The sequence below is a fragment of the Heterodontus francisci genome, chromosome 15 (assembly GCF_036365525.1).
Source record: "Heterodontus francisci isolate sHetFra1 chromosome 15, sHetFra1.hap1, whole genome shotgun sequence".
Taxonomy (NCBI): domain Eukaryota; kingdom Metazoa; phylum Chordata; class Chondrichthyes; order Heterodontiformes; family Heterodontidae; genus Heterodontus; species Heterodontus francisci.
This window is the reverse complement of record NC_090385.1, coordinates 2,864,518-2,889,370: the sequence shown is the minus strand read 5'-3', so window position 1 is coordinate 2,889,370 and position 24,853 is coordinate 2,864,518. Positions and strand designations below refer to the sequence as shown.

Below are 24,853 nucleotides of genomic sequence, written 5' to 3'. Positions count from 1 at the left end.
ATAGTGCGTCCTCGTCCATTAGGTGTATGGAGTGAAGGGTGGGTGAGATAAGCCAGCCACTCATCTCCCTGTTGCCAGGAGCTGAACCACTCCAGGCAGCCATTGGAGTGAATATGGGGCCTGAAAGGGCAGAGCAGGGGCAGGCTGAAGGCAATGGGGGCTCTTCTCAAGGTGCTTTGATGGCTGAAGGCAGATTTTCAGCCTCTTTGCTGGTGACACCAATGCTGCATGCTGGTCTGATGACTGAGGCAGCCCCTGTACAGATACAGGTGTCCCTGAATGTGTCAGGCATCTAGAGGACATACAGGGAGTCAGAAACCAGGTCTTCAGTGGATACCCCTTGTCCCTCAGGATCCAGCCATGAAGACATCGGGTGGCTGGAAGAGCTAAAGCAACTAGAACTGTCTAAGGCAGCTTCCTGGGAACTGTGCACACATCCACAAGATCCTTTTCTGGTGGTCGCAGACTGTTTGAACATTCATCGAGTGGAATCCCCTTCTTGTTCACGAAGGCTCTTGGCTGCTCTGTACGTGCGTGCAGTCAATTACCTCCTGCACCTGAGGGATTCCAGCAATGGCACCAAATGCCATTGTCCTCTCAGTCTGACTGGCCTAATTGGTGTGAAACCTTATGTATTGCCCTGCCCTCCGGTACATGGCATCTGTTACCGGCTTGAAGCTGCGATGGTAAGTGGATCCTGAACCTTGAGCTTAATTTTAACCCAACCCGAGGGAATGGGATGGAATCCAGTTTAAGTGCCCATCATTGTCTGTGCCAGTTCTCTGTAACAGCAACTCATCTAGTCCCACTCTCTGTCTTTTCCCCATAGCCTTGCAAATTTTTCTTCTTTAGATATTTATCCATTTCTCTTTTGAAAGCCTCGATTGAATCTGTCTCCAGCACACTCTCAGGCAGTGCATTCCAGATCCTGACCACTCGCTGTGTAAAACGTTTCTCCTCATCTCACTGATGCTTCTTTGGCCAATCACCTTAAATCTGTTTCTCGAGCTTTCTGCCAATGGGAACAGTTTCTCTCTATCTACTCTGTCCAGAACGCTCAGGATTTTGAACACCTCTATCAAATCTCCTCTCTTTTTTACTTTTTTATGCAGTGGGTGGTAATCACCTGGAACTCGCTGCCCACAAGGGTGGTGGAAGTGGAGATGATCAATGACTTCAAGAGGAAGTTGGATGGCCACTTGAGAGAAATAGACTTGCAGGGCTCCGGGGATCGAGCCGGGGAGTGGGGCTGATTGCATAGCTCGTTGGAGAGCCAGCATGGATTTGATGGGCCGAATGGCCTCCTTCTGTGCCGTAAGTGACTCTGACTCTTCTCCAGGAAAACAGCCCCAGCTTCTCCAATCTATCCACATAACTGCAGTTCCTCATCCCTGACCATTCTCCTGGATCTTTTCTGCACTCTCTCTAATGCCTTCACGTCCTTCTTGAAGTGCGCTGCCCAGAATTGGACACAATACTCCAGCTGAGACTGAACCAGTGTTTTATAACGGTTTACCATAACTTCCTTGCTTTGGTACTCTATGCACCTATTTATAAAGCCCAGGATCCCGTATGCTTTATCAGCTGCTCTCTCAACCTGACTTACTCCCAGGTCCCTCTGCTCCTGCCCCCCCCTTTAGAAATGTATCCTTTATTTTATATTACTTTTGCTCGTTCTTCCTCCCAAAATGGATCACTTCACACTTGTCTGCATTAAATTTCATCTGCATGTGTCCGCCCATTCCACCAACCCGTTTATGTTCTCGTGAACAGGATCACTATCCTCCTCACAGTTCACAATATTTACAAATTCAAAATCAGAAAAAGAAGGAAAAAACTGGCTGCTTATTCATTATCTGTCAGCCACTGGTGAAATTGGACCGTGGCGGGCGATGTTGGGGAGCTGGCCTGATGGGGCCAATGCCACTTTACCATTCCCCCACATTCCCATCTGAGCACCCACTACCACGAGGATTGTAAAATACCTCCATGAGAGGTTGTTTCACCTGGCTGGAGAATCCAAAACATGGGGACACAGTCTCAGGATAAGGCGTCAATTATTCAGGACTGAGATGAGGAGAAATTTCTTCACTCAAAGGATTGTGAATCTTTGGAATTCTCTACCCCGGGATGTTGTCAATGCTCCATCGTTGAATCCATTTAAGGCTGGAATAGATAGATTTTTGGTCTTGCAGGGAATCAAGGGATATGGGGAGTGGGCAGGAAAGTGGAATTGAAGCCCAAGATCAACCATGATCGTATTGAATGACGGAGCAGGCTCGATGGGCCAGAGGGTCTACTCCTGTTCCTAATTCTTGTGTTGGGTGGTGGTTCCTTGTACCTTCTGCCCTTATCCTTCTGGTTGATAGAGGTCGTGGGTTTGGAAGGTGCTGTCGAAGGAGCCTTGGGGTGTTGCTGCAGTGCATCTTGTAGATGGTACACACTGCTGCCACTGTGTGTCGGTGGTGGAGGGAGTGAATGTTTGTAGATGGGGTGCCAATCAAGCGGGCTGCTTTGTCCTGGATGGTGTCGAGATTCTTGAGTGTTGTTGGAGCTGCACCCATCCAGGCAAGTGGAGAGTATTCCATCACACTCCTGACAGGCTTTGGGGAGTCAGGAGGTGAGTTACTCGCCGCAGGATTCCTAGCCTCTGACCTACTCTTGTAGCCACAGTATTTATATGGCTACTCCAGTTCAGTTTCTGGTCAATGGTCACTCCCCAGGATGTTGATAGTGGGGGATTCAGTGATTATAATGCCATTGAATGTCAAGGGGAGATGGTTAGATACTCTCTTGTTTGAGATGGCCATTGCCTGGCACTTGTGCGGTGCGAATGTTACTTGAAAAACTTCTAAATATAATGAAAGGAGGTGACATTCAGTTGGTTTATTCATAGAGAAAGGAGGCACAGGCGGCAATGTTGCTGAGCAACAGATTGTCACAGCGCTGTAATACTACGGATATTCCAGTCCAGGACAGGCTGGGATCATTCTGCAGGAAGCTATATTTGCTGTGTATTAGTTATCACTGAATATTGTTTTAGAATAAAGCAGGAAGCTTGCTGTGGGCCTTCTGTCAGTGTTTCTGTAGATTTCCTGCTCCCCTCTCACGTTATGTTTGATCGTGTTTGATGCCACATTCCCAGTGAATGGAGCAGTCTCCATGTCAGAAGAGGCCAGGAGTAGAGAGGTGGATACACTCACACTCACACTCACACTCACACGCACACGCACACTCACACTCACACGCACACTCACACGCACACTCACACTCACACTCACACTCATTCCTTCACAAACACACTCACGCATTCCCACATTCACACAAATGCTCATACACACTCACTCATATACTCACACTCACATACTGATCACTCACACACACTCACTCTCACTCAGACACTCATTCGCTCTCACTCGAACACTCACACTTACACAAACACGCTCACTCATATACACATTCACAAAGACACTCACACACTGACTAACACACACATATACACACTCTCACAACAGATTCTCACACTCACACACACATACATTCACGCACTCACTCGTGCACACACACGTAAACTCATTCACATACACACATACCTTCTCCTTATTTTCTCTATCAAAACCCTTCATGATATTAAACACCTCTATTAAATCTCCTCTTAACCTTGTCTACGCTAAGGAGAAAACCCCATCTTAGAGTCATAGAGTTATACAGCACAGAAACAGACCCTTCGGCCCATCGTGTATGTGCTGGCCATCAAGCACCTATCTATTCTAATCCAATTTTCCAGCACTTGGCTTGTATGCTCTGGCGTTTCAACTGCTCATCTAAATACTTATAAATGTTGTGAGGGTTCCTGTCTCTACCACCTCTTCGGGCAGTGTGTTCCAGATTCCAACCACCCTCTGGGTGAAAACATTTTTCCTCAAATGCCCTCTAAACCTCCTTCCCCATTAACTTAAATCTATGCCCACTGGATATTGACCCCTCAGCTAAGGGAAAATGTTTCTTCTTATCTATCCTATCAATGCCCTTCATAATTTTGTTTTCCTCTAGCAGGTCTCCCCTCAGTCTTCTCTGCTCCAGTGAAAACAACCCAAGCCTATCCAGTCTCTCTTCATAGCTGAAATGTTCCATCCCAGGCACCATCCTGGTGAATCGCCTCTCCAGTGCAATCACATCCTTCCTATATTGTGGCGACCAGAATTGCACACAGTACTCCAGCTGTGGCCTTACCAAAGTTCTGTACAACTCCAACATGACCTCCCTGCTTTTGTAATCTATGCCTCGACTGATAAAGGAAAGTGTCCCATATGCCTTTTTCACCACCCTATTAACCTGCCCTTCTGCCTTCAGAGATCTATGGACAAACACGCCAAGGTCCCTTTGTTCCTCGGAACTTCCCAGTGTCAGGCCATTCATTGAATACTTCCGTGTCACATTACTGCTTCCAAAGTGTATCACCTCACACTTTTCAGCGTTAAATTCCATCAGTCACTTTTCTGCCTATTTGACCATCCCCTCTATATCTTCCTGTAACCCAAGACACTCCACCTCATTGTTAACCACTCGGCCAATCTTTGTGTCATCGGCGAACTTACTGATCCTACCCCCCCACATAGTCATCTATGTCGTTTATATAAATGACAAACAATAGGGGACCCAGCACAGATCCCTGTGGTACGCCACTGGACACTGGCTTCCAGTCACTAAAACAGCCGTCTGTCATCACTCTCTGTCTCCTACAGCTAAGCCAATTTTGAATCCACCTTATCAAGTTACCTTGTATCCCATGTGCATTTGCTTTCTTGATAAGTCTCCCATGTGGGACCTTGTCAAAGGCTTTGCTGAAATCCATGTAAACTACATCAACTGCACTACCCTCATCTACACACCTGGTCACATGCTCAAAAAATTCAATCAAATTTGTTAGGCATGACCTCCCTCTGACAAAGCCATGCTGACTATTCCTAATCAAATTTTGCCTCTCCAAGAGGAGATAGATTCTCTCCTTCAGAATTTTCTCCAATAGTTTCCCTACCACTGACGTGAGACTCACTGGTCTGTAGTTCCCTGGCTTATCTCTACAACCTTTCTTAAATAGTGGGACCACATTAGCTGTTCTCCAGTTCTCTGGCACCTCTCAGGATTAAACTCCATTTGCCACTGCTCTGCCCATCTTACCAGCCCATCTATATCATCCTGTAATCTAAGGATTTCCTCCTCACTATTTACGACAACACCAATTTTCGTGTCATCTGCGAACTTACTGATCATACCTCCTATATTCACATCTAAATCATTAATGTACACTACAAACAGCAAGGGTCCCAGTACCGATTCCTGTGGTACACCACTGGTCACAGGCTTCCACTCGCAAAAACAACCCTCTACCATTACCCTCTGCCTCCTGCCACTAAGCCAATTCTGGATCAAATTTGCCAAATTGCCCTGGATCCCATGGGCTCTTACCTTCTTAACTAATCTCCCATGCGGGACCTTATCAAAAGCCTTACTGAAGTCCATGTAGACTACCTCAACTGCTTTACCCTCATCTACACATCTAGTCACCTCCTCAAAAAATTCAATCAAGTTAGTTAGACACGATCTCCCCCTGACAAAGTCATGCTGACTATCTCTGATTAATCCCTGCCTCTCCAAGTGGAGATTAATCCTGTCCCTCACAATTTTTTCCAATAGTTTCCCAACCACTGATGTTGGACTCACCGGCCTGTAATTACCCAGCTTCTCCAGTCTCTCCACATAACTGAAGTCCCTCATCCCTGGAACCATTCCAGTAAATCTCCTGTGCAGCCTCTCCAAGGCCTTGACATCTTTCCTCAATGTGGTGTCCAGAACTGGACGTAATCCTCCGGCTGGGGCCTAAACATTGATTTTTAAACCAAGAGAGTACAACATCCGTCTACAGTTCTGATGAAAGGTCACTGACCTGAAACGTTAACTCTGCTTCTCTCTGCACAGATGCTGCCAGACCTGCTGAGTATTTCCAGTACTTTGTGTTTTTATTTCAAATTTCCAGCATCCGCAATATTTTGCTTTTAACCATCTAATGTAACCATTTGCTGCCATTTTCACCTTTGCTGACATGCAATGATGATGCATTGTATTAATTGTATATCAATTAGGGGTTAATAGTTTTCAGGTGGTGGGTATTAACTGGAGACTCTCCTGTGCTGATATATTTCAGAGCAGACAGTAAGAGGGTTGTTGGGTTTGCACGATATGTAATGTGTGTCTCTGTAAATAAAAGCTCGTCAGTTCCTTCACTGCTGGGTTATCTGCCTTCTAACACAGAGCACGACTACAGTAGTGTTTAATTATCACAAGATTCAGCTGTCCTTCTAATAATGTGTTTGTAAAGTGACAAGGCAAGAAGCAATACATCATTTTACTGGGACCGCGACCACATCAATAAGTGGCTTTAAAATTTCTGGCAGGAGCACAAAAACATAAAGTGAAAACTCGGATCAATCACAATCGCGATGTGCTGTGGGATATGACAGGATGAGGAACATACAAGCAAAGTACACCCCAGGTACACTGAGTACAGTGTGCCCCAGGTACACTAAGTAGAATGTGCTTCTGGTATACAGAGTACAGTGAACTTCAGGTATACCGAGTGCAGTGTGCCCCTGGTATTCTGAGTACCGTCTGCTCCACATTTACTGAATACAGTCTGCTCCAGGTATACCGAGTACAGTGAGCTACGGGTGTACCGAGTTCCGTGTGCCCCAGGTGTACCGAGTACACCCTGCCCCAGGTGTACTGAGTACAGTGTGCTGCATGTATACAGAGTACAGTGTGCTCCAGGTATACTGACTAGGGCGGCGCAGCGGTTAGCACCGCAGCCTCACAGCTCCAGTGACCCGGGTTCGGTTCTGGGTACTGCCTGTGCGGAGATTGCAAGTTCCCCCTGTGACCTCGTGGGTTTCCGCCGGGTGCTCCGGTTTCCTCCCACAACCAAAGACTTGAAGGTTGAGAGGAAAATTGGGCATTGTAAATTGCCCCTAGTGTAGATAGGTGGTAGGATAATTGAGGGAAGGTGACATGTGGTCGGGAATATGGGATTAATGTAGGATTAGTATAAAATGGGTGGTTGATGGTCGGCACAGACTTGGTGGGCCAAAGGACCTGTTTCACTGCTGTATCTCTCTATGACACTATGACTACAGTGTGCTCCAGGTATACTGAGTACAGTCTGCTCCAGGTATGCTGTGTACAGTGTGCCCCTGGTATACTGAGTACAGTGTGCCCCTAGTATACTGAGTACAGTCTGCTCCAGGTGCATTGTGTACACTGTGTTCGGGGTATACTGAATACAGACTGTTACAGGTATATTGAGTACAATTTGCTCCAAGTATACTGAATACAGTCTGCTCCAGGTATACTGAATACAGTGCACCCCAAGTATACTGAGTACCGTGTGCCCCAAATATACTGAGTACAGTGTGCCCCAGGTATGCTGAATACAGTGTGGTCCAGGTGTAGTGAGTACAGTCTGCTCCAAGTATACAGAGTACCGTATGCTCCAGGTATACTGAGTACACTGTGCTCCAGGTATACTGAATACAGTCTGCTCCAGGCATACTGTGTACAGTCTGCTCCAGATACACTGAGTACAGACTACTCCAGCTACACTGTGTACAGTGTGCCCCAGGTATACGGAGTACAGTGTGCCCCTGGTATACTGAGTACAGTCTGCTCAGGGGTGCTGAGTACAGTTTGTTCCAGGTATGCTGAATACAGTCTGCTTTAGATAGACTGAGGACAGTCTGCTGCAGGTATACTGAATGCAGTGTGCCCCACGTATACTGACTACACTGTGCTCCAAATATACTGAGTACAGTGTGCTTCCGGTATACTGACTACACTGTGCTGCAGGTATACTGACTACACTGTGCTCCAAGTATACTGACTACACTGTGCTCCAAGTATACTGAGTACACTGTGCTCCAGGTATACTGACTACACTGTGCTCCAAGTATACTGAGTACAGTGTGCTTCAGGTATACTGAATACAGTCTGCTGCAGGTAGGCCGAGTACAGTGTATACTCCAGGTATACTTAGTGCAGTATGCCCTTGGTATCCTGAGTACAATGTCCCCCAGGTATACCGAATACTGTGTGCTCCAGGTATACTGAGTAGAGTCTGCTCCATGTATACTGAGTGCAGTCTGCTTCGGGTGTACTGAGTACAGTCTGCTCCAGGTAGACTGACTAGTGTGCGCTCTTTTATTAGAATTAGAACATTACAGCGCAGTACAGGCCCTTTGGCCCTCGATGTTGCGCCGACCTGTGAAACCATCTGACCTACACTATTCCATTTTCATCCATATGTCTATCCAATGACCACTTAAATGCCCTTAAAGTTGGCGAGTCTACTACTGTTGCAGGCAGGGCGTTCCACGCCCTTACTACTCTCTGAGTAAAGAAACTACCTCTGACATCTGTCCTATATCTATCACCCCTCAACTTAAAGCTATGTCCCCTCGTGTTTGCCATCACCATCCGAGGAAAAAGACTCTCACTATCCACCCTATCTAACCCTCTGATTATCTTATATGTCTCTATTAAGTCACCTCTCCTCCTCCTTCTCTCCAACGAAAACAACCTCAAGTCCCTCAGCCTTTCCTCATAAGACCTTCCCTCCATACCAGGCAACATCCTAGTAAATCTCCTCTGCACCCTTTCCATAGCTTCCACATCCTTCCTATAATGCGGTGACCAGAACTGCACGCAATACTCCAGGTGCGGTCTCACCAGAGTTTTGTACAGCTGCAGCATGACCTCGTGGCTCCGAAACTCGATCCCCCTACTAATAAAAGCTAACACACCATATGCCTTCTTAACAGCCCTATTAACCTGGGTAGCAACCTTCAGGGATTTATGCACCTGGACACCACGATCTCTCTGTTCATCTACACTACCAAGAATCTTCCCATTAGCCCAGTACTCTGCATTCCTGTTACTCCTTCCAAAGTGAATCACCTCACACTTTTCCGCATTAAACTCCATTTGCCATCTCTCAGCCCAGCTCTGCAGCCTATCTATGTCCTTCTGTACCCTACAACATCCTTCGGCACTATCCACAACTCCACCGACCTTCGTGTCATCCGCAAATTTACTAACCCACCCTTCTACACCCTCTTCCAGGTCATTTATAAAAATGACAAACAGCAGTGGCCCCAAAACAGATCCTTGCAGTACACCACTAGTAACTAAACTCCAGGATGAACATTTGCCATCAACCACCACCCTCTGTCTTCTTTCAGTTAGCCAATTTCTGATCCAAAGCTCTAACTCACCTTCAACCCCATACTTCCGTATTTTCTGCTATAGCCTACCATGGGGAACCTTATCAAACGCCTTACTGAAATCCATATACACCACATCCACTGCTTTACCCTCATCCACCTGTTTGGTCACCTTCTCGAAAAACTCAATAAGGTTTGTGAGGCACGACCTACCCGTCACAAAACCGTGCTGACTATCTCCTAATGAACTTATTCTTTTCAAGATGATTATACATCCTGTCTCTTATAACCTTTTCCAACATTTTACCCACAACCGAAGTAAGGCTCACAGGTCTATAATTACCAGGGCTGTCTCTACTCCCCTTCTTGAACAAGGGGACAACATTTGCTATCCTCCAGTCTTCCGGTACTATTCCTGTCGACAATGACGACATAAAGATCAAGGACAAAGGCTCTGCAATCTCCTCCCTAGCTTCCCAGAGAATCCTAGGATAAATCCCATCTGGCCCAGGGGACTTATCTATTTTCACACTTTCCAAAATTGATAACACCTCCTCCTTGTGAACCTCAATCCCATCTAGCCTAGTAGCCTGAATCTCAGTATTCTCCTCAACAAAATTTTCTTTCTCTACTGTAAATACTGTATACTGAATACAGTCTGCTCCAGATATACAGAGTACAGTGTGCTCCAGGTATACCGAATACACTGTGCTCCAGGTATAATGAGTACAGTCTGCTCCAGGTATACTGAGTACAGTATGCTCCAGGTATACTGAGTACAGTATGCTCCGGGTATACTGAGTACTGTCTGCTCCGGGTATACTGACTGGTTTCTGCTCCAGGTATACAGAGTACAGTCTTCTCCAGGTATACAGAGTACAATGTGCTCCAGGTATACTGAGTACACTGTGCTCCTGGTATACTGAATAGAGTCTGCTCCGGGTATACTGAGTACAGACTGCTCCAGGTATACTGAGAACTGTCTGCTCCGGGTATACTGACTGGTTTCTGCTCCAGGTATACAGAGTACAGTCTTCTCCAGGTATACAGAGTACAATGTGCTCCAGGTATACTGAGTACACTGTGCTCCTGGTATACTGAATACAGTCTGCTCCAGGTATACCGTGTACAGTTTGCTCCAGATACACTGAGTACACACTACTCCAGCTACACTGTGTACAGTGTGGCGCAGGTATACGGAGTACAGTGTGCCCCTGGTATACTGAGTACAATCTGCTCCGGGTATACTGTGTACAGTCTGCTCCGGTTATACTGTGTACAGTCTGCTCCAGATATAATGACTGGTTTCTGCTCCAGGTGTACAGAGTACAGTCTGCTCCAGGTATACAGAGTACAGTCTTCTCCAGGTATACAGAATACAGTGTGCTCCAGGTATACTGAATAGAGTCTGCTCCAGGTATACTGAGTACAGTCTGCTCCGGGTATACTGACTGGTTTCTGCTCCAGGTATACAGAGTACAGTCTTCTCCAGGTATACAGAGTACAGTGTGCTCCAGGTATACTGAGTACACTGTGCTCCTGGTATACTGTGTACAGTCTGCTCCGGGTATACTGAATAGAGTCTGCTCCGGGTATACGGAGTACAGTCTGCTCCGGGTATACTGAATACAGTCTGCTCCGGGTATACTGACTGGTTTCTGCTCCAGGTATACAGAGTACAGTCTTCTCCAGGTATACAGAGTACAGTGTGCTCCAGGTATACTGAGTACACTGTGCTCCTGGTATACTGAATACAGTCTGCTCCAGGTATACCGTGTACAGTCTGCTCCAGTTACACTGAGTACAGACTACTCCAGCTACACTGTGTACAGTGTGCCACAGGTATATGGAGTACAGTGTGCCCCTGGTATACTGAGTACAGTCTGCTCCGGGTATACTGTGTACAGTCTGCTCCAGGTATACTGAATACAGTCTGCTCCAGGTATACTGTGTACAGTCTGCTCCAGGTATAAAGACTGGTTTCTGCTCCAGGTGTACAGAGTACAGTCTGCTCCAGGTATACAGAGTACCATATGCTCCAGGTATACTGAGTGCACTGTGCTCCAGGTATACTGAATACAGTCTGCTCCAGGTATACTGACTACACAGTGCTCCAAGTATACTGAGTACACTGTGCTCCAAGTATACTGACTACACTGTGCCCCAGGTATACTGAATACACTGTGCTCCTGGCATACTGACTACACTGTGCTCCAAGTATACTGAATACAGTGTGCTCCAAGTATACTGAGTACAGTGTGCTTCAGGAATACTGAGTACAGTCTGCTCCGGGTGTACTGAGTACAGTCTGCTCTGGGTGTACTGAGTACAGTCTGCTCTATGTATACTGAGTGCAGTCTGCTCCAGGTATACTGTGTACAGTCTGCTCCGGGTATACAGAGTACAGTCTGCTTCGGGTATACTGAGTACAGTGTACTCCAGGTATACTGAATAGACTCTGCTCCGGGTATACTGAGTACAGTCTGCTCCAGGTATACTGTGTACAGTCTGCTCCAGGTATACTGAGTACATTCCGCTCCGGGTATACATGGTACAGTCAGCTCCAGGTATACTGTGTACAGTCTGCTCCATGTATACTGTGTACAGTCAGCTCCAGGTATTTTGAGTACAGTCTGCTCCAGGTATACTGAGTTCAGTTTGCTCCAGGTATACAGAGTACAGTCTGCTCTATGTATACTGAGTGCAGTCTGCTCCAGGTATACTGTGTACAGTCTGCTCCGGGTATACTGAGTACAGTCTGCTCCGGGTACACTGAGTACAGTGTACTCCAGGTATACTGAATACAGTCTGCTCCGGGTATACTGAGTACAGTCTGCTCCAGGTATACTGTGTACAGTCTGCTCCATGTATACTGTGTACAGTCTGCTCCGGGTATACTGAGTACAGATTGTTCCGGCTATACTGAGTACAGTCTGCTTCAGGTATTCTGAGTACAGTCAGCTCCAGGTATTTTGAGTACTGTCTGCTCCAGGTATACTGAGTACAGTGTTCCCCAGGTATACTGTGTACACTGTGCTCCTGGTATACTGAATAGAGTCTGCTCTGGGTATACTGTGTACAGTCTGCTCCGGGTATACTGAGTACAGTATGCTCCGGGTATACTGAGTACAGTGTGCTCCAGGTATACTGAATAGAGTCTGCTCCGGGTATACTGAGTACAGTCTGCTCCGGGTATACTGAGTACAGTGTGCTCCGGGTACACTGACTGGTTTCTGCTCCAGGTATACAGAGTACAGTCTTCTCCAGGTATACAGAGTACAGTGTGCTCCAGGTATACTGAGTACACTGTGCTCCTGGTATACTGAATACAGTCTGCTCCAGGTATACCGTGTACAGTCTGCTCCAGATACACTGAGTACAGACTACTCCAGCTACACTGTGTACAGTGTGCCGCAGGTATACGGAGTACAGTGTGCCCCTGGTATACTGAGTACAGTCTGCTCCGGGTATACTGTGTACAGTCTGCTCCAGGTATAATGACTGGTTTCTGCTCCAGGTGTACAGAGTACAGTCTGCTCCAGGTATACAGAGTACCGTATGCTCCAGGTATACTGAGTGCACTGTGCTCCAGGTATACTGAATACAGTCTGCTCCAGGTATACTGTGTACAGTCTGCTCCAGATACACTGTGTACAGACTACTCCAGCTACACTGTGTACAGTGTGCCCCAGGTATACGGAGTACAGTGTGCCATTGGTACACTGAGTAGAGAGTGCCTCTGGTATACTGAGTACAGTCTGCTCAGGGGTACTGAGTACAGTTTGTTCCAGGTATACTGAATACAGTCTGCTCCAGGTATACTGTGTACAGTCTGCTCCAGATACACTGTGTACAGACTACTCCAGCTACACTGTGTACAGTGTGCCCCAGGTATACGGAGTACAGTGTGCCATTGGTACACTGAGTAGAGAGTGCCTCTGGTATACTGAGTACAGTCTGCTCAGGGGTACTGAGTACAGTTTGTTCCAGGTATGCTGAATACAGACTGCTTTAGATAGACTGAGGACAGTCTGCTGCAGGTATACTGAGTGCAATGTGCCCCAGGTATACAGATTACAGTGTTCTCCAGGTATACTGAGTACAGTGTGCTTCAGGTATATTGACTACACTGTGCTCCAGGTATACTGACTACACTGTGCTTCAGGTATACTGACTACACTGTGTTCCAGGTATACTGACTACACTGTGCTTCAGGTATACTGATTACACTGTGCTGCAGGTATACTGACTACACTGTGCTCCAGGTATACTGACTACACTGTGCTTCAGGTATACTGAATACACTGTGCTCCAAGTATACTGACAATACTGTGCTCCTGGTATACTGACTACACTGTGCTCCAAGTATACTGAATACAGTGTGCTCCAGGTATACTGACTACACTGCTCCTGGCATACTGACTACACAGTGCTCCAAGTATACTGAATACAGTGTGCTCCAAGTATACTGACTACACTGTGCTCCAAGTATACTGAGTACAGTGTGCTTCAGGTATACTGAGTACAGTCTGCTCTGGGTGTACTGAGTACAGTCTGCTCTGGGTGTACTGAGTACAGTGTGCTCTAGGTATACTGAGTACAGTCTGCTCCAGGTATACTGAGTTCAGTTTGCTCCAGGTATACAGAGTACAGTCTGCTCTATGTATACTGAGTGCAGTCTGCTCCAGGTATACTGTGTACAGTCTGCTCCGGGTATACAGAGTACAGTCTGCTTCGGGTATACTGAGTACAGTCTGCTCCTGGTATACTGTGTACAGTCTGCTCCAGGTATACTGAGTACATTCCGCTTCGGGTATACATGATACAGTCAGCTCCAGGTATACTGTGTACAGTCTGCTCCATGTATACTGTGTACAGTCAGCTCCAGGTATTTTGAGTACAGTCTGCTCCAGGTATACTGAGTTCAGTTTGCTCCAGGTATACAGAGTACAGTCTGCTCTATGTATACTGAGTGCAGTCTGCTCCAGGTATACTGTGTACAGTCTGCTCCGGGTATACAGAGTACAGTGTACTCCAGGTATACTGAATACAGTCTGCTCCGGGTATACTGAGTACAGTCTGCTCCAGGTATACTGTGTACAGTCTGCTCCATGTTTACTGTGTACAGTCTGCTCCGGGTATACTGAGTACAGATTGTTCCGTCTATACTGAGTACAGTCTGCTTCAGGTATTCTGAGTACAGTCAGCTACAGGTATTTTGAGTACAGTCTGCTCCAGGTATACTGAGTACAGTGTTCCCCAGGTATACTGTGTACAGTGTGCCCCTTGTATACTGAGTACAATGTTCCCCATGTATACTGAGTGCAGTCTGCCCCAGGTACACCGAGTACAGCATGCCCCAGGTACTCCGAGTGCTGTGTACCCCAGGTACACCGAGTGCAGTGTGCTCCAGGTATACTGAGAACTGTCTGCTGCAGGTACACTGTGCACAGTTTCCCCCTGGTATACTCAGTACAGTCTGCTCCAGGTATACTGAGTACAGTCTGTTCCTGTTATACTGGATACAGTGTACCCCGGCTATATTGAGTTATGTGTACCCCTGGTATACTGAGCAATGTTTGCCCCTCGTATACTGAGTACAGTTTGCTCCAGGTATACTGAGTACAATGTTCCAGAGGTATACTGAGTATAGTGTGCCCCAGGTATACTGTACAGTGTGCCCCAGGTATACTGAATACACTGTGCTCCAAGTATACTGACTACACTGTGCTCCAGGTATACTGACTACACTGTGCCCCAGGTATACTGAATACACTGTGCTCCAATTATACTGAGTACAGTGTGCATCAGGTATACTGACTACACTGTGCTCCTAGTATACTGAGTACAGTGTGCATCAGGTATACTGACTACACTGTGCTCCATGTATACTGACTACACTGTGCTCCAAGTATACTGACTACACTGTGCTCCAGGGAGACTGAGTACAGTGTGCTTCAGGTATACTGACTACACTGTGCATCAGGTATACTGACTACACTGTGCCCCAGGTATACTGAATACACTGTGCCCCAGGTATACTGAATACACTGTGCTCCAAGTATACTGACTACACTGTGCCCCAGGTATACTGAATACACTGTGCCCCAGGTATACTGAATACACTGTGCTCCAAGTATCCTGACTACACTGTGCTCCAGGTATACTGACTACACTGTGCCCCAGGTATACTGAATACACTGTGCTCCAAGTATACTGAGTACAGTGTGCATCAGGTATACTGACTACACTGTGCTCCATGTATACTGAGTACAGTGTGCATCAGGTATACTGACTACACTGTGCCCCAGGTATACTGAATACACTGTGCTCCAAGTATACTGAGTACAGTGTGCATCAGGTATACTGACTACACTGTGCCCCAGGTATACTGAATACACTGTGCTCCAAGTATACTGAGTACAGTGTGCATCAGGTATACTGACTACACTGTGCTCCATGTATACTGACTACACTGTGCTCCAGGTATACTGAGTACAGTGTGCTTCAGGTATACTGACTACACTGTGCTCCAAGTATACTGACTACACTGTGCTCCAAGTACACTGAGTACAGTCTGCTGCAGGTGTACTGAGTACATTCTGCCCCAGGTTTACAGAGTACAGTGTCCCGCAGGTATACAGAGTACAGTCCTCTCCAGGTATACCAAATACAGTGTGGTCCAGGTATACTGAGTACTGTATGCTCCAGGTATACTGTGTACAGTCTGCTCCGGGTATACTGAGTACAGTGTGCTCCGGGTATACGGAATACAGTCTGCTCCGGGTATACTGAGTCCAGTCTGCACCAGGTATTTTGAGTACAGTCTGCTCCAGGTATACTGAGTACAGTGTGCCCCAGGTATACTGAGTACAGTGTGCCCCTGGTATACTCTGTACAATGTTCCCCATGTATACTGAGTACAGTCTGCCCCAGGTGCACCGAGTGCAGTGTGCCCCAGTTACACCGAGTACAGTGTTCCCCAGGTACACCGAGTACAGTGTGCTCCAGGTATACTGAGAACAGTCTGCTCCAGGTACACTGAGTGCAGCCTGCTACAGGTACACTGAGCACAGTGTGCTCCAAGTACACTGGGCGCAGTATGCTCCAGGTACACTGAGTGCAATCTGCTCCAGGTACACTGAGTGCAGTCTGCTGCAGGTACACAGAGCACAATCTGCTCCAGGTACACTGAGCGCAGTCTGCTGCAGGTACACAGAGTGCAGTCTGCTGCAGGTACACAGAGCGCAGTCTGCTGCAGGTACACTGAGTGCAGTCTGCTGCAGGTACACAGAGTGCAATCTGCTCCAGGTACACAGAGTGCAGTCTGCTGCAGGTACACAGAGCGCAGTCTGCTGCAGGTACACTGAGCGCAGTCTGCTGCAGGTACACTGAGTGCAGTCTGCTGCAGGTACACAGAGTGCAGTCTGCTGCAGGTACACAGAGTGCAGTCTGCTGCAGGTACACTGAGTGCAGTCTGCTGCAGGTACACAGAGCGCAGTCTGCTGCAGGTACACTGAGTGCAGTCTGCTGCAGGTACACAGCGCAGTCTGCTGCAGGTACACTGAGTGCACGTGGAGGCTCTTTAGTGGCCGTCAATAGGCGTTTGGGGCGAGAGCAGGTGGGGAAGGCCCCACCCCCACCGAGCCTCCCACTCTATTTTAATTACCCCCCCCCCCTCCCCCGCCACCAGCCCGCTCTTTGGGGGATGTAAAATTCCGGCCACAGTCTTTTAAAACACTATATTCTTCATTTAGTGTCAATATTGAGGCATTTAATATAACTCAAACAATTAGGTCTTTGGATTCTTGATTAACCTGATATTTGCTTTGTTATTCCACATTTATATCTTTATTTGATGATATAATTAACTGCTCTTTATCAATGCTTTACTGCTGAGGTTGTATAAAAAGAAACTTGCATTTTAATCTTTGTTCACTGCATATTCTTATTACACTCATAAACATTCAGCAGATCCTGAACTTTAAATGTAACCTTAACCCAGACCCAACCCTTGGGTTGCAACAACTACCGTGGAATCTCCCTGCTCAGCATAGTGGGGTAAGTCTTTGCTCGAGTCGCTCTGAACAGGCTCCAGAAGCTGGCCGAGCATGTCTACCCTGAGGCACAGTGTGGTTTTCGAGCAGAGAGATCGACTATTGACATGCTGTTCTCCCTTCACCAGCTACAGGAGAAATGCCGCGAACAACAGATGCCCCTCTACATTGCTTTCATTGATCTCACCAAAGTCTTTGACCTCGTCAGCAGACGTGGTTTTTTCAGACTACTAGAAAAGATTGGATGTCCACCAAAGCTACTAAGTATCATCACCTCATTCCATGACAATATGAAAGGCACAATTCAGCAAAGCAGCGCCTCATCAGACCCCTTTCCTATCCTGAGTGGCGTGAAACAGGGCTGCGTTCTCGCACCTACACTGTTTGGGATCTTCTTCTCCCTGCTGCTCTCACATGCGTTCAAGTCTTCAGAGGAAGGAATTTTCCTCCACACAAGATCAGGTGGCAGGTTGTTCAACCTTGCCCGTCTAAGAGCGAAGTCCAAAGTACGGAAAGTCCTCATCAGGGAGCTCCTCTTTGCTGACGATGCTGCTTTAACATCTCACACTGAAGAGTGTCTGCAGAGACTCATCGACAGGTTTGCGGCTGCCTGCAACGAATTTGACCTAACCATCAGCCTCAAGAAAACAAACATCATGGGACAGGACGTCAGAAATGCTCCATCCATCAATATCGGCGACCACGCTCTGGAAGTGGTTCAAGAGTTCACCTACCTAGGCTCAACTATCACCAGTAACCTGTCTCTAGATGCAGAAATCAACAAGTGCATGGGAAAGGCTTCCTCTGCTATGTCCAGACTGGCCAAGAGAGTGTGGGAAAATGGCACACTGACACGGAACACAAAAGTCCGAGTGTATCAGGCCTGTGTCCTCAGTACCTTGCTCCATGGCAGCGAGGCCTGGACAACATATGTCAGCCAAGAGCGACATGTCAATTCATTCCATCTTCGCTGCCTCCAGAGAATCCTTGGCATCAGGTGGCAGGACCGTATCTCCAACACAGAGGTCCTCGAGGCAGCCAACATATACACCCTACTGAGCCAGCGGCGCTTGAGATGGCTTGGCCATGTGAGCCGCATGGAAGATGGCAAGATCACCAAGGATACATTGTACAGCGAGCTCGTCACTGGTATCAGACCCACCGGCCGTCCATGCCTCCGCTTTAAAGACGACAGTAAACGCGACATGAAGTCCTGTGACATTGACCACAAGTTGTGGGAGTCAGTTGCCAGTGATCGCCAGATCTGGCGGGCAGCCATAAAGACAGGGCTAAAATGTGGCGAGTCGAAGAGACTTAGTGTTGGCAGGAAAAAAGACAGAAGCCCAAGGGGAGAGCCAACTGTGTAACAGCCCCAACAACCAATTTTATCTGCAGCACCTGTGGAAGAGCCTGTCACTCTAGAATTGGCCTTTATAGCCACTCCAGGCGCTGCTTCACAAACCACTGACCACCTCCAGGCGCTTACCCATTGTCTCTCGAGACAAGGAGGCCAAAGAAGAAGAAGAACCCTAGGGAACAGGATGGGTTCCAGTTTAAATGTCCATTTTACACCTGTCCCACTTTACCCTCGTTGACTTTAATGGGAAATAAAGGATTGCTTAAATCAGGATTTTAGCCTCTGTCAATATTTATTTCCAATCAGCAAAGTTCAGGTATGAAGACTTAACACATATTAAACTTGGTGAAGAATTGGTGCTCAGAACAGTGACTTTAACACAATCAGATGCCAACTTCACCAGTCAGGGTATAATCTTCAAATTGTTTGTTTCCAGGGCAAACGATTACAGATTTGGTGGGTGACAGTGACCCATGCCAATGGCAGTTTCTGTAGGCAATGCAGGGGTAACTGCGCGGATACCTGCTCAGCGCTCTCAGTGCACAGAATTAACACTCCCCAGGTCTACACACCCCCAACCCCCACGTTCCATTAACCTGGTTGATGCTGTTTTGAGAGGGAATTTCAATTAGCTTCAGCATCCCCGAGTTGGGCAGGGACAATGTTCCCACTCCCAATCACTGACCCTTGTTGGAAGTGTTTGATGATAGGATCAGTAAGAGCTGATGCCTTACAAGGTCAAATAGCCTGTTGATGTTCAGTGTCCAGCCTCCAACATTAAGAGTGTGGTGAAGGGTGTATTTGGAGGGTGGGGAGTTACAGAGAGGGGCATCAATCAGCACAGTTATTTGCAAATCCCACCCCTACCTCTCACATTATTGGTGCCAGTGTATCAATCCTTACTGCCAGTCCTTCCCTCAGCCAACTGGAAAGCAAACAGACTCTGCTAATCAGCCAATTGGCCTGTTACCCATCTCCAATATTTTTACAACTGTTAAACAAAACTGTTCAAAGAAAATGAAAGAAAACATAAATTATTTTCAATATCCCTTTGTTTTATCTCCCGGATTGTCCGCAGCAGATTAATGATCAATTCCTATAGAGTTCAGGACAATCTCTGCACACTCCCTGAATCCCAGACTGCCAATAGATGGGGCTAAAGGATTATTAATGATATACTGACAGCATACTGTCGAACGCAAGAATTTTAGAGTTCTTTGAATAATTAATGTTATGAGATTTAGAAACTTCAGCAGCTAATATTTAATTAATGTCAAGTGCACCTATCTGTGAGTAAATGGGAAACACCTCCATAATGGTGAGATTCCTAATCATCCTGATTTATTTTTATCCTTTTCAAATCCCTGGCTTCACCCCTCCCTATCTCTGTAATCTCTGCCAGCTCCACAAACCTCCAAGATCTCTGAACTCCTCCAATTCCGGCCTCTTGTGCATCCCCGATTCCCATCGCTCCACCATTGGTGGCCGTGCCTTCAGCTGCCTGGGCCCTAAACTCTGGGATTCCCTCCCTAAACCACCTCCTGTGGTTGGGTGTGACATTTGCCTGATAATGCTCCAGTAAAGCACCTTGGGACATTTTTCTATGTTAACAGAGCTACATAAATGCAAGTTATTTCTAAATAGTCCATGTTTTTCTTATGCCTTGAGTTGTGTATTTGGAAGAACCAATTTATAACTTGAGAAAACACATTAAACCATTGTTCCTGGGTTGTCCCTATCAGAAGGCTACCAGCAAAGCTCATGAATAAATGTTCAGCAAACTGCACCAAGAGTTATTTGACAATCCAGATCTCTGTACTCATGAAAGAATATTGTGGATTAAGGCCAGGAAAGGTCAAAGTCCGAGTGAGAAATAGGACATTTTTCTACAGGTGCTTGTTTTGTTCTGATTGCCTGATTACCCAGTAAAATGCGGGCACAGACTCAGTGGGCCGAATGGCCTCCTTTCCATGCTGCAATCCTTGACAGGTTGAAGGAGATCAACCTCAATAATCAGGTCCCTGAATTTACATGTTTTAAATCCAACTCCCTTGTCTCATGACAGACCAATATCCCAGTCTTGGAGCTGGATAAGGAATGGAATCAACAGGAGCAGCTCAGACAAACAGTCCAGGAATCCAAGCAAAGCAGACACCAGTATAAAGGAGAGTTTACAGGTGATGGTGCAGTAAGAGATCTGGGCGAGTGGTGAGGATCGCAGTTACGATAAGATTAAAGCGTTGCAGTTCATTCTAATACCAGTATAGGTCCTTCCTCCTCTGCTGATGTTGGAAACCTATAGAAGAAATGTAAAATTAGATCAAATAATGTTACGTTACTCATCATATCATTCAGACCAGTCTTGACTTGATGGTGGCCCTGCCCAGACAGTGGATTTCCTCAAGGTGAGTCACAGATCTTCCACAGAAATTACAGTGGACAAGCAAAGAAAATTCAATCCCATTACCCAGACCAACATTCCCACTGCAGTACTGAGGGAGTGCTGCACTGTCAGAGAGTCAGTACTGAGGAATGCTGCACTGTCAGAGGGTCAGTACTGAGGGAGTGCTGCACTGTCAGAGGGTCAGTACTGAGGGAGTGCTGCACTGTCAGAGGATCAGTACTGAGGGAGTGCTGCACTGTCAGAAGGTCAGTACTGAGGGAGTGCTGCACTGTCAGAGGGTCCGTACTGAGCGAGTGCTGCACTGTTAGAGGCTCAGTACTGAGGGAGTGCTGCACTGTTAGAGGGTCAGTACTGAGGGAGTGCTGCACTGTCAGAGGGTCAGTACTGAGGGAGCGCTGCACTGTTAGAGGGTCAGTACTGAGGGAGTGCTGCACTGTCAGAGGGTCAGTACTGAGGGAGTGCTGCACTGTCAGAGGGTCAGTACTGAGGGAGTGCTGCACTTTCAGAGGGTCAGTACTGAGGGAGTGCTGCACTGTTAGAGGGTCAGTACTGAGGGAGTGCTGCACTGTCAGAGGGTCAGTACTGAGGGAGTGCTGCACTGTCAGAGGGTCAGTACTGAGGGAGCGCTGCACTGTTAGAGGGTCAGTACTGAGGGAGTGCTGCACTGTCAGAGGATCAGTACTGAGGGAGTGCTGCACTGTCAGAGGGTCAGTACTGAGGGAGTGCTGCACTGTCAGAGGATCAGTACTGAGGGAGTGCTGCACTGTCAGAGGGTCAGTACTGAGGAATGCTGCACTGTCAGAGGATCGGTACTGAGGAAGTGCTGCACTGTCAGAGGGTCAGTACTGAGGGAGTGCTGCACTGTCGGAGGGTCAGTACTGAGGGAGTGCTGCACTGTTAGAGGGTCAGTACCGAGGGAGTGCTGCACTGTCAGAGGGTCAGTACTGAGGGAGTGCTGCACTGTCAGAGGGTCAGTACTGAGGGAGTGCTGCACTGTCAGAGGGTCAGTACTGAGGAAGTGCTGCACTGTCAGAGGGTCAGTACTGAGGGAGTGCTGCACTGTTAGAGGGTCAGTACCGAGGGAGTGCTGCACTGTCAGAGGGTCAGTACTGAGGGAGTGCTGCACTGTCAGAGGGTCAGTACTGAGGGAGTGCTGCACTGTCAGAGTGTCAGTACTGAGGGAGCGCTGCACTGTCAGAGGGTCACTACTGAGGGAGTGCTGCACTGTTAGAGGGTCAGTACCGAGAGAGAGCTGCACTGTTAGAGGGTCAGTACTGAGGGGGTGCTGCATCGTCGGAGGGTCAGTACTGAGGGAGCGCTGCACAGTCGGAGGGTCAGTACTGAGGGAGCGCTGCGCTGTCGGAGGGTCAGTACTGAGGGAATGCTGCATCGTCGGAGGGTCAGTACTGAGGGAGTGCTGCACTGTCGGAGGGTCAGTACTGAGGGAGTGCTGCATCGTCGGAGGGTCAGTACTGAGGGAGTGCTGCACTGTCAGAGGGTCAGTACTGAGGAATGCTGCACTGTCAGAGGATCGGTACTGAGGAAGTGCTGCACTGTCAGAGGGTCAGTACTGAGGGAGTGCTGCACTGTCGGAAGATCAGTACAGAGGGAGTGCTGCACTGTCGAGGGTTAGTACTGAGGGAGTGCTGCACTGTCGGAGGGTCAGTACTGAGGGAATGCTGCATCGTCGGAGGGTCAGTACTGAGGGAGCGCTGCACAGTCGGAGGGTCAGTACTGAGGGAGCGCTGCACCGTCGGAGGGTGAGTACTGAGGGAGCGCTGCACTGTCGGAGGGTGAGTACTGAGGGAGTGCTGCACTGTCGGAGGGTCAGTACTGAGGGAGTGCTGCATCGTCGGAGGGTCAGTACTGAGGGAGTGCTGCACTGTCGGAGGGTCAGTACTGAGGGAGTGCTGCACTGTCGGAGGGTCAGTACTGAGGGAGTGCTGCATCGTCGGAGGGTCAGTACTGAGGGAGTGCTGCACTGTCGGAAGATCAGTACAGAGGGAGTGCTGCACTGTCGGAGGGTTAGTACTGAGGGAGTGCTGCACTGTCGGAGGGTCAGTACTGAGGGAATGCTGCATCGTCGGAGGGTCAGTACTGAGGGAGCGCTGCACAGTCGGAGGGTCAGTACTGAGGGAGCGCTGCGCTGTCGGAGGGTCAGTACTGAGGGAATGCTGCATCGTCGGAGGGTCAGTACTGAGGGAGTGCTGCACTCTTGGAGGGTCAGTACTGAGGGAGCGCTGCACCGTCGGAGGGTCAGTACTGAGGGAGTGCTGCACGGTCAGAGGGTCAGTACTGAGGGAGTGCTGCACGGTCAGAGGGTCAGTACTGAGGGAGCGCTGCACTGTCAGAGGGTCAGTACTGATGGAGCGCTGCACCGTCGGAGGGTCAGTACTGAGGGAGTGCTGCACTGTCTGAGGGTCAGTACTGAGGGAGCGCTGCACCGTCGGAGGGTCAGTACTGAGGGAGCGCTGCACCGTCGGAGGGTGAGTACTGAGGGAGCGCTGCACTGTCGGAGGGTGAGTACTGAGGGAGCAGTATACCGTCAGAGGGTCAGTACTCAGGGAGCGCTACACCGTCAGAGGGTCAGTACTGAGGGAGTACTGCACTGTTGGAGGGTCAGTACTGAGGGAGTGCTGCACTTTCGGAGGGTCAGTACTGAGGGAGTGCTGCACCATCGGAGGGTCAGTACTGAGGGAGTGCTACACCGTCGGAGGGTCAGTACTGAGGGAGTGCTACACTGTCGGAGGGTCAGTACAGAGGGAGTGCTGCACAGTCAGAGGGTCAGTACTGACGGAGTGCTGCACTGTCGGAGGGGCAGTACTGAGGGAGTGCTGCACTGTCAGAAGGTTTTTTTTAATTTCCAAAATATACTTTATTTATAAAAATCTGTAAAAAAAAATACATTGCAAAACAGTTCAAAACAGCACCGTCTACAATACAAAGAGTGCAAAGGAGATCAGTTTCCTTCGATACAGGAGTGAGTTGCCTCACAACCCTTCCATTTCTTTTCTCATGCCATGTACATTTTGCAGCAAACAAATATTTTCTGGATTCAGTTCAAGGAGTTTTTCATGGATCCAGCCCCTCAGTTCACTTTGGACAGAGGACCTTACACAGTGGTCTTTCCCTATTGTTCCTTTGCAGTGGCTGCCCCAAACTTTAGTGCGTCCCTCAGCACATGGTCCTGGACCTTGGAATGTGCCAGTCTGCAACACTCGGTCGTGGACAACTCTTTGCGCTGGAAGACCAGCAAGTTTCGGGCAGACCAAAGGGTGTCTTTCACCGAATTGATTGTCCTCCAGCAGCAGTTGATGTTTATCTCGGTGTGTGTCCCTGGGAATAGCCCGTAGAGCACAGACTCCTGTGTTACCGAGTTGCTTGGGATGAACCTCGACAAAAACCACTGCATTAGCTATGAGGAGAGGTTGGATAAACTTGGATTGTTTTCACTGGAACGACAGAGGTGGAGGGGCGACATGATAGAGGTTTACAAAGTTATGAGCGGCATGGACAGAGTGGATAGTCAGAAGCTTTTTCCCAGGGTGGAAGAGTCAGTTACTAGGGGACATAAGTTTAAGGTGAGAGGGGCAAAGTTTAGAGGGGAGGTGCGAGGCAAGTTCGTTACACAGAGGGTGGTGAGTGCCTGGAACTTGTTGCCGGGGGAGGTGGTGGAAGCAGGTACGATAGTGACGTTTAAGAGACATCTTGACAAATCCATGAATAGGATGGGAATAGAGGGATACGGATCCCGGAAGTGCAG

The 24,853-nt window shown here is 48.1% G+C and overlaps 1 protein-coding gene across 1 annotated transcript in view; it reads right to left on the bottom strand.

The window, feature by feature from the left end:
• Positions 1-18,893: 18,893 nt before the first annotated feature.
• Positions 18,894-24,853, bottom strand: part of LOC137377831 (transcription cofactor vestigial-like protein 3) — a 50,075-nt gene continuing 44,115 nt past the window's right edge. Inside the window, exon 4 of the mRNA XM_068047909.1 lies at positions 18,894-20,982. Coding sequence (XP_067904010.1) covers positions 20,939-20,982 — 44 coding nt within the window. The 3' untranslated portion in view covers positions 18,894-20,938. The remainder of the gene's footprint in view (positions 20,983-24,853) is intronic.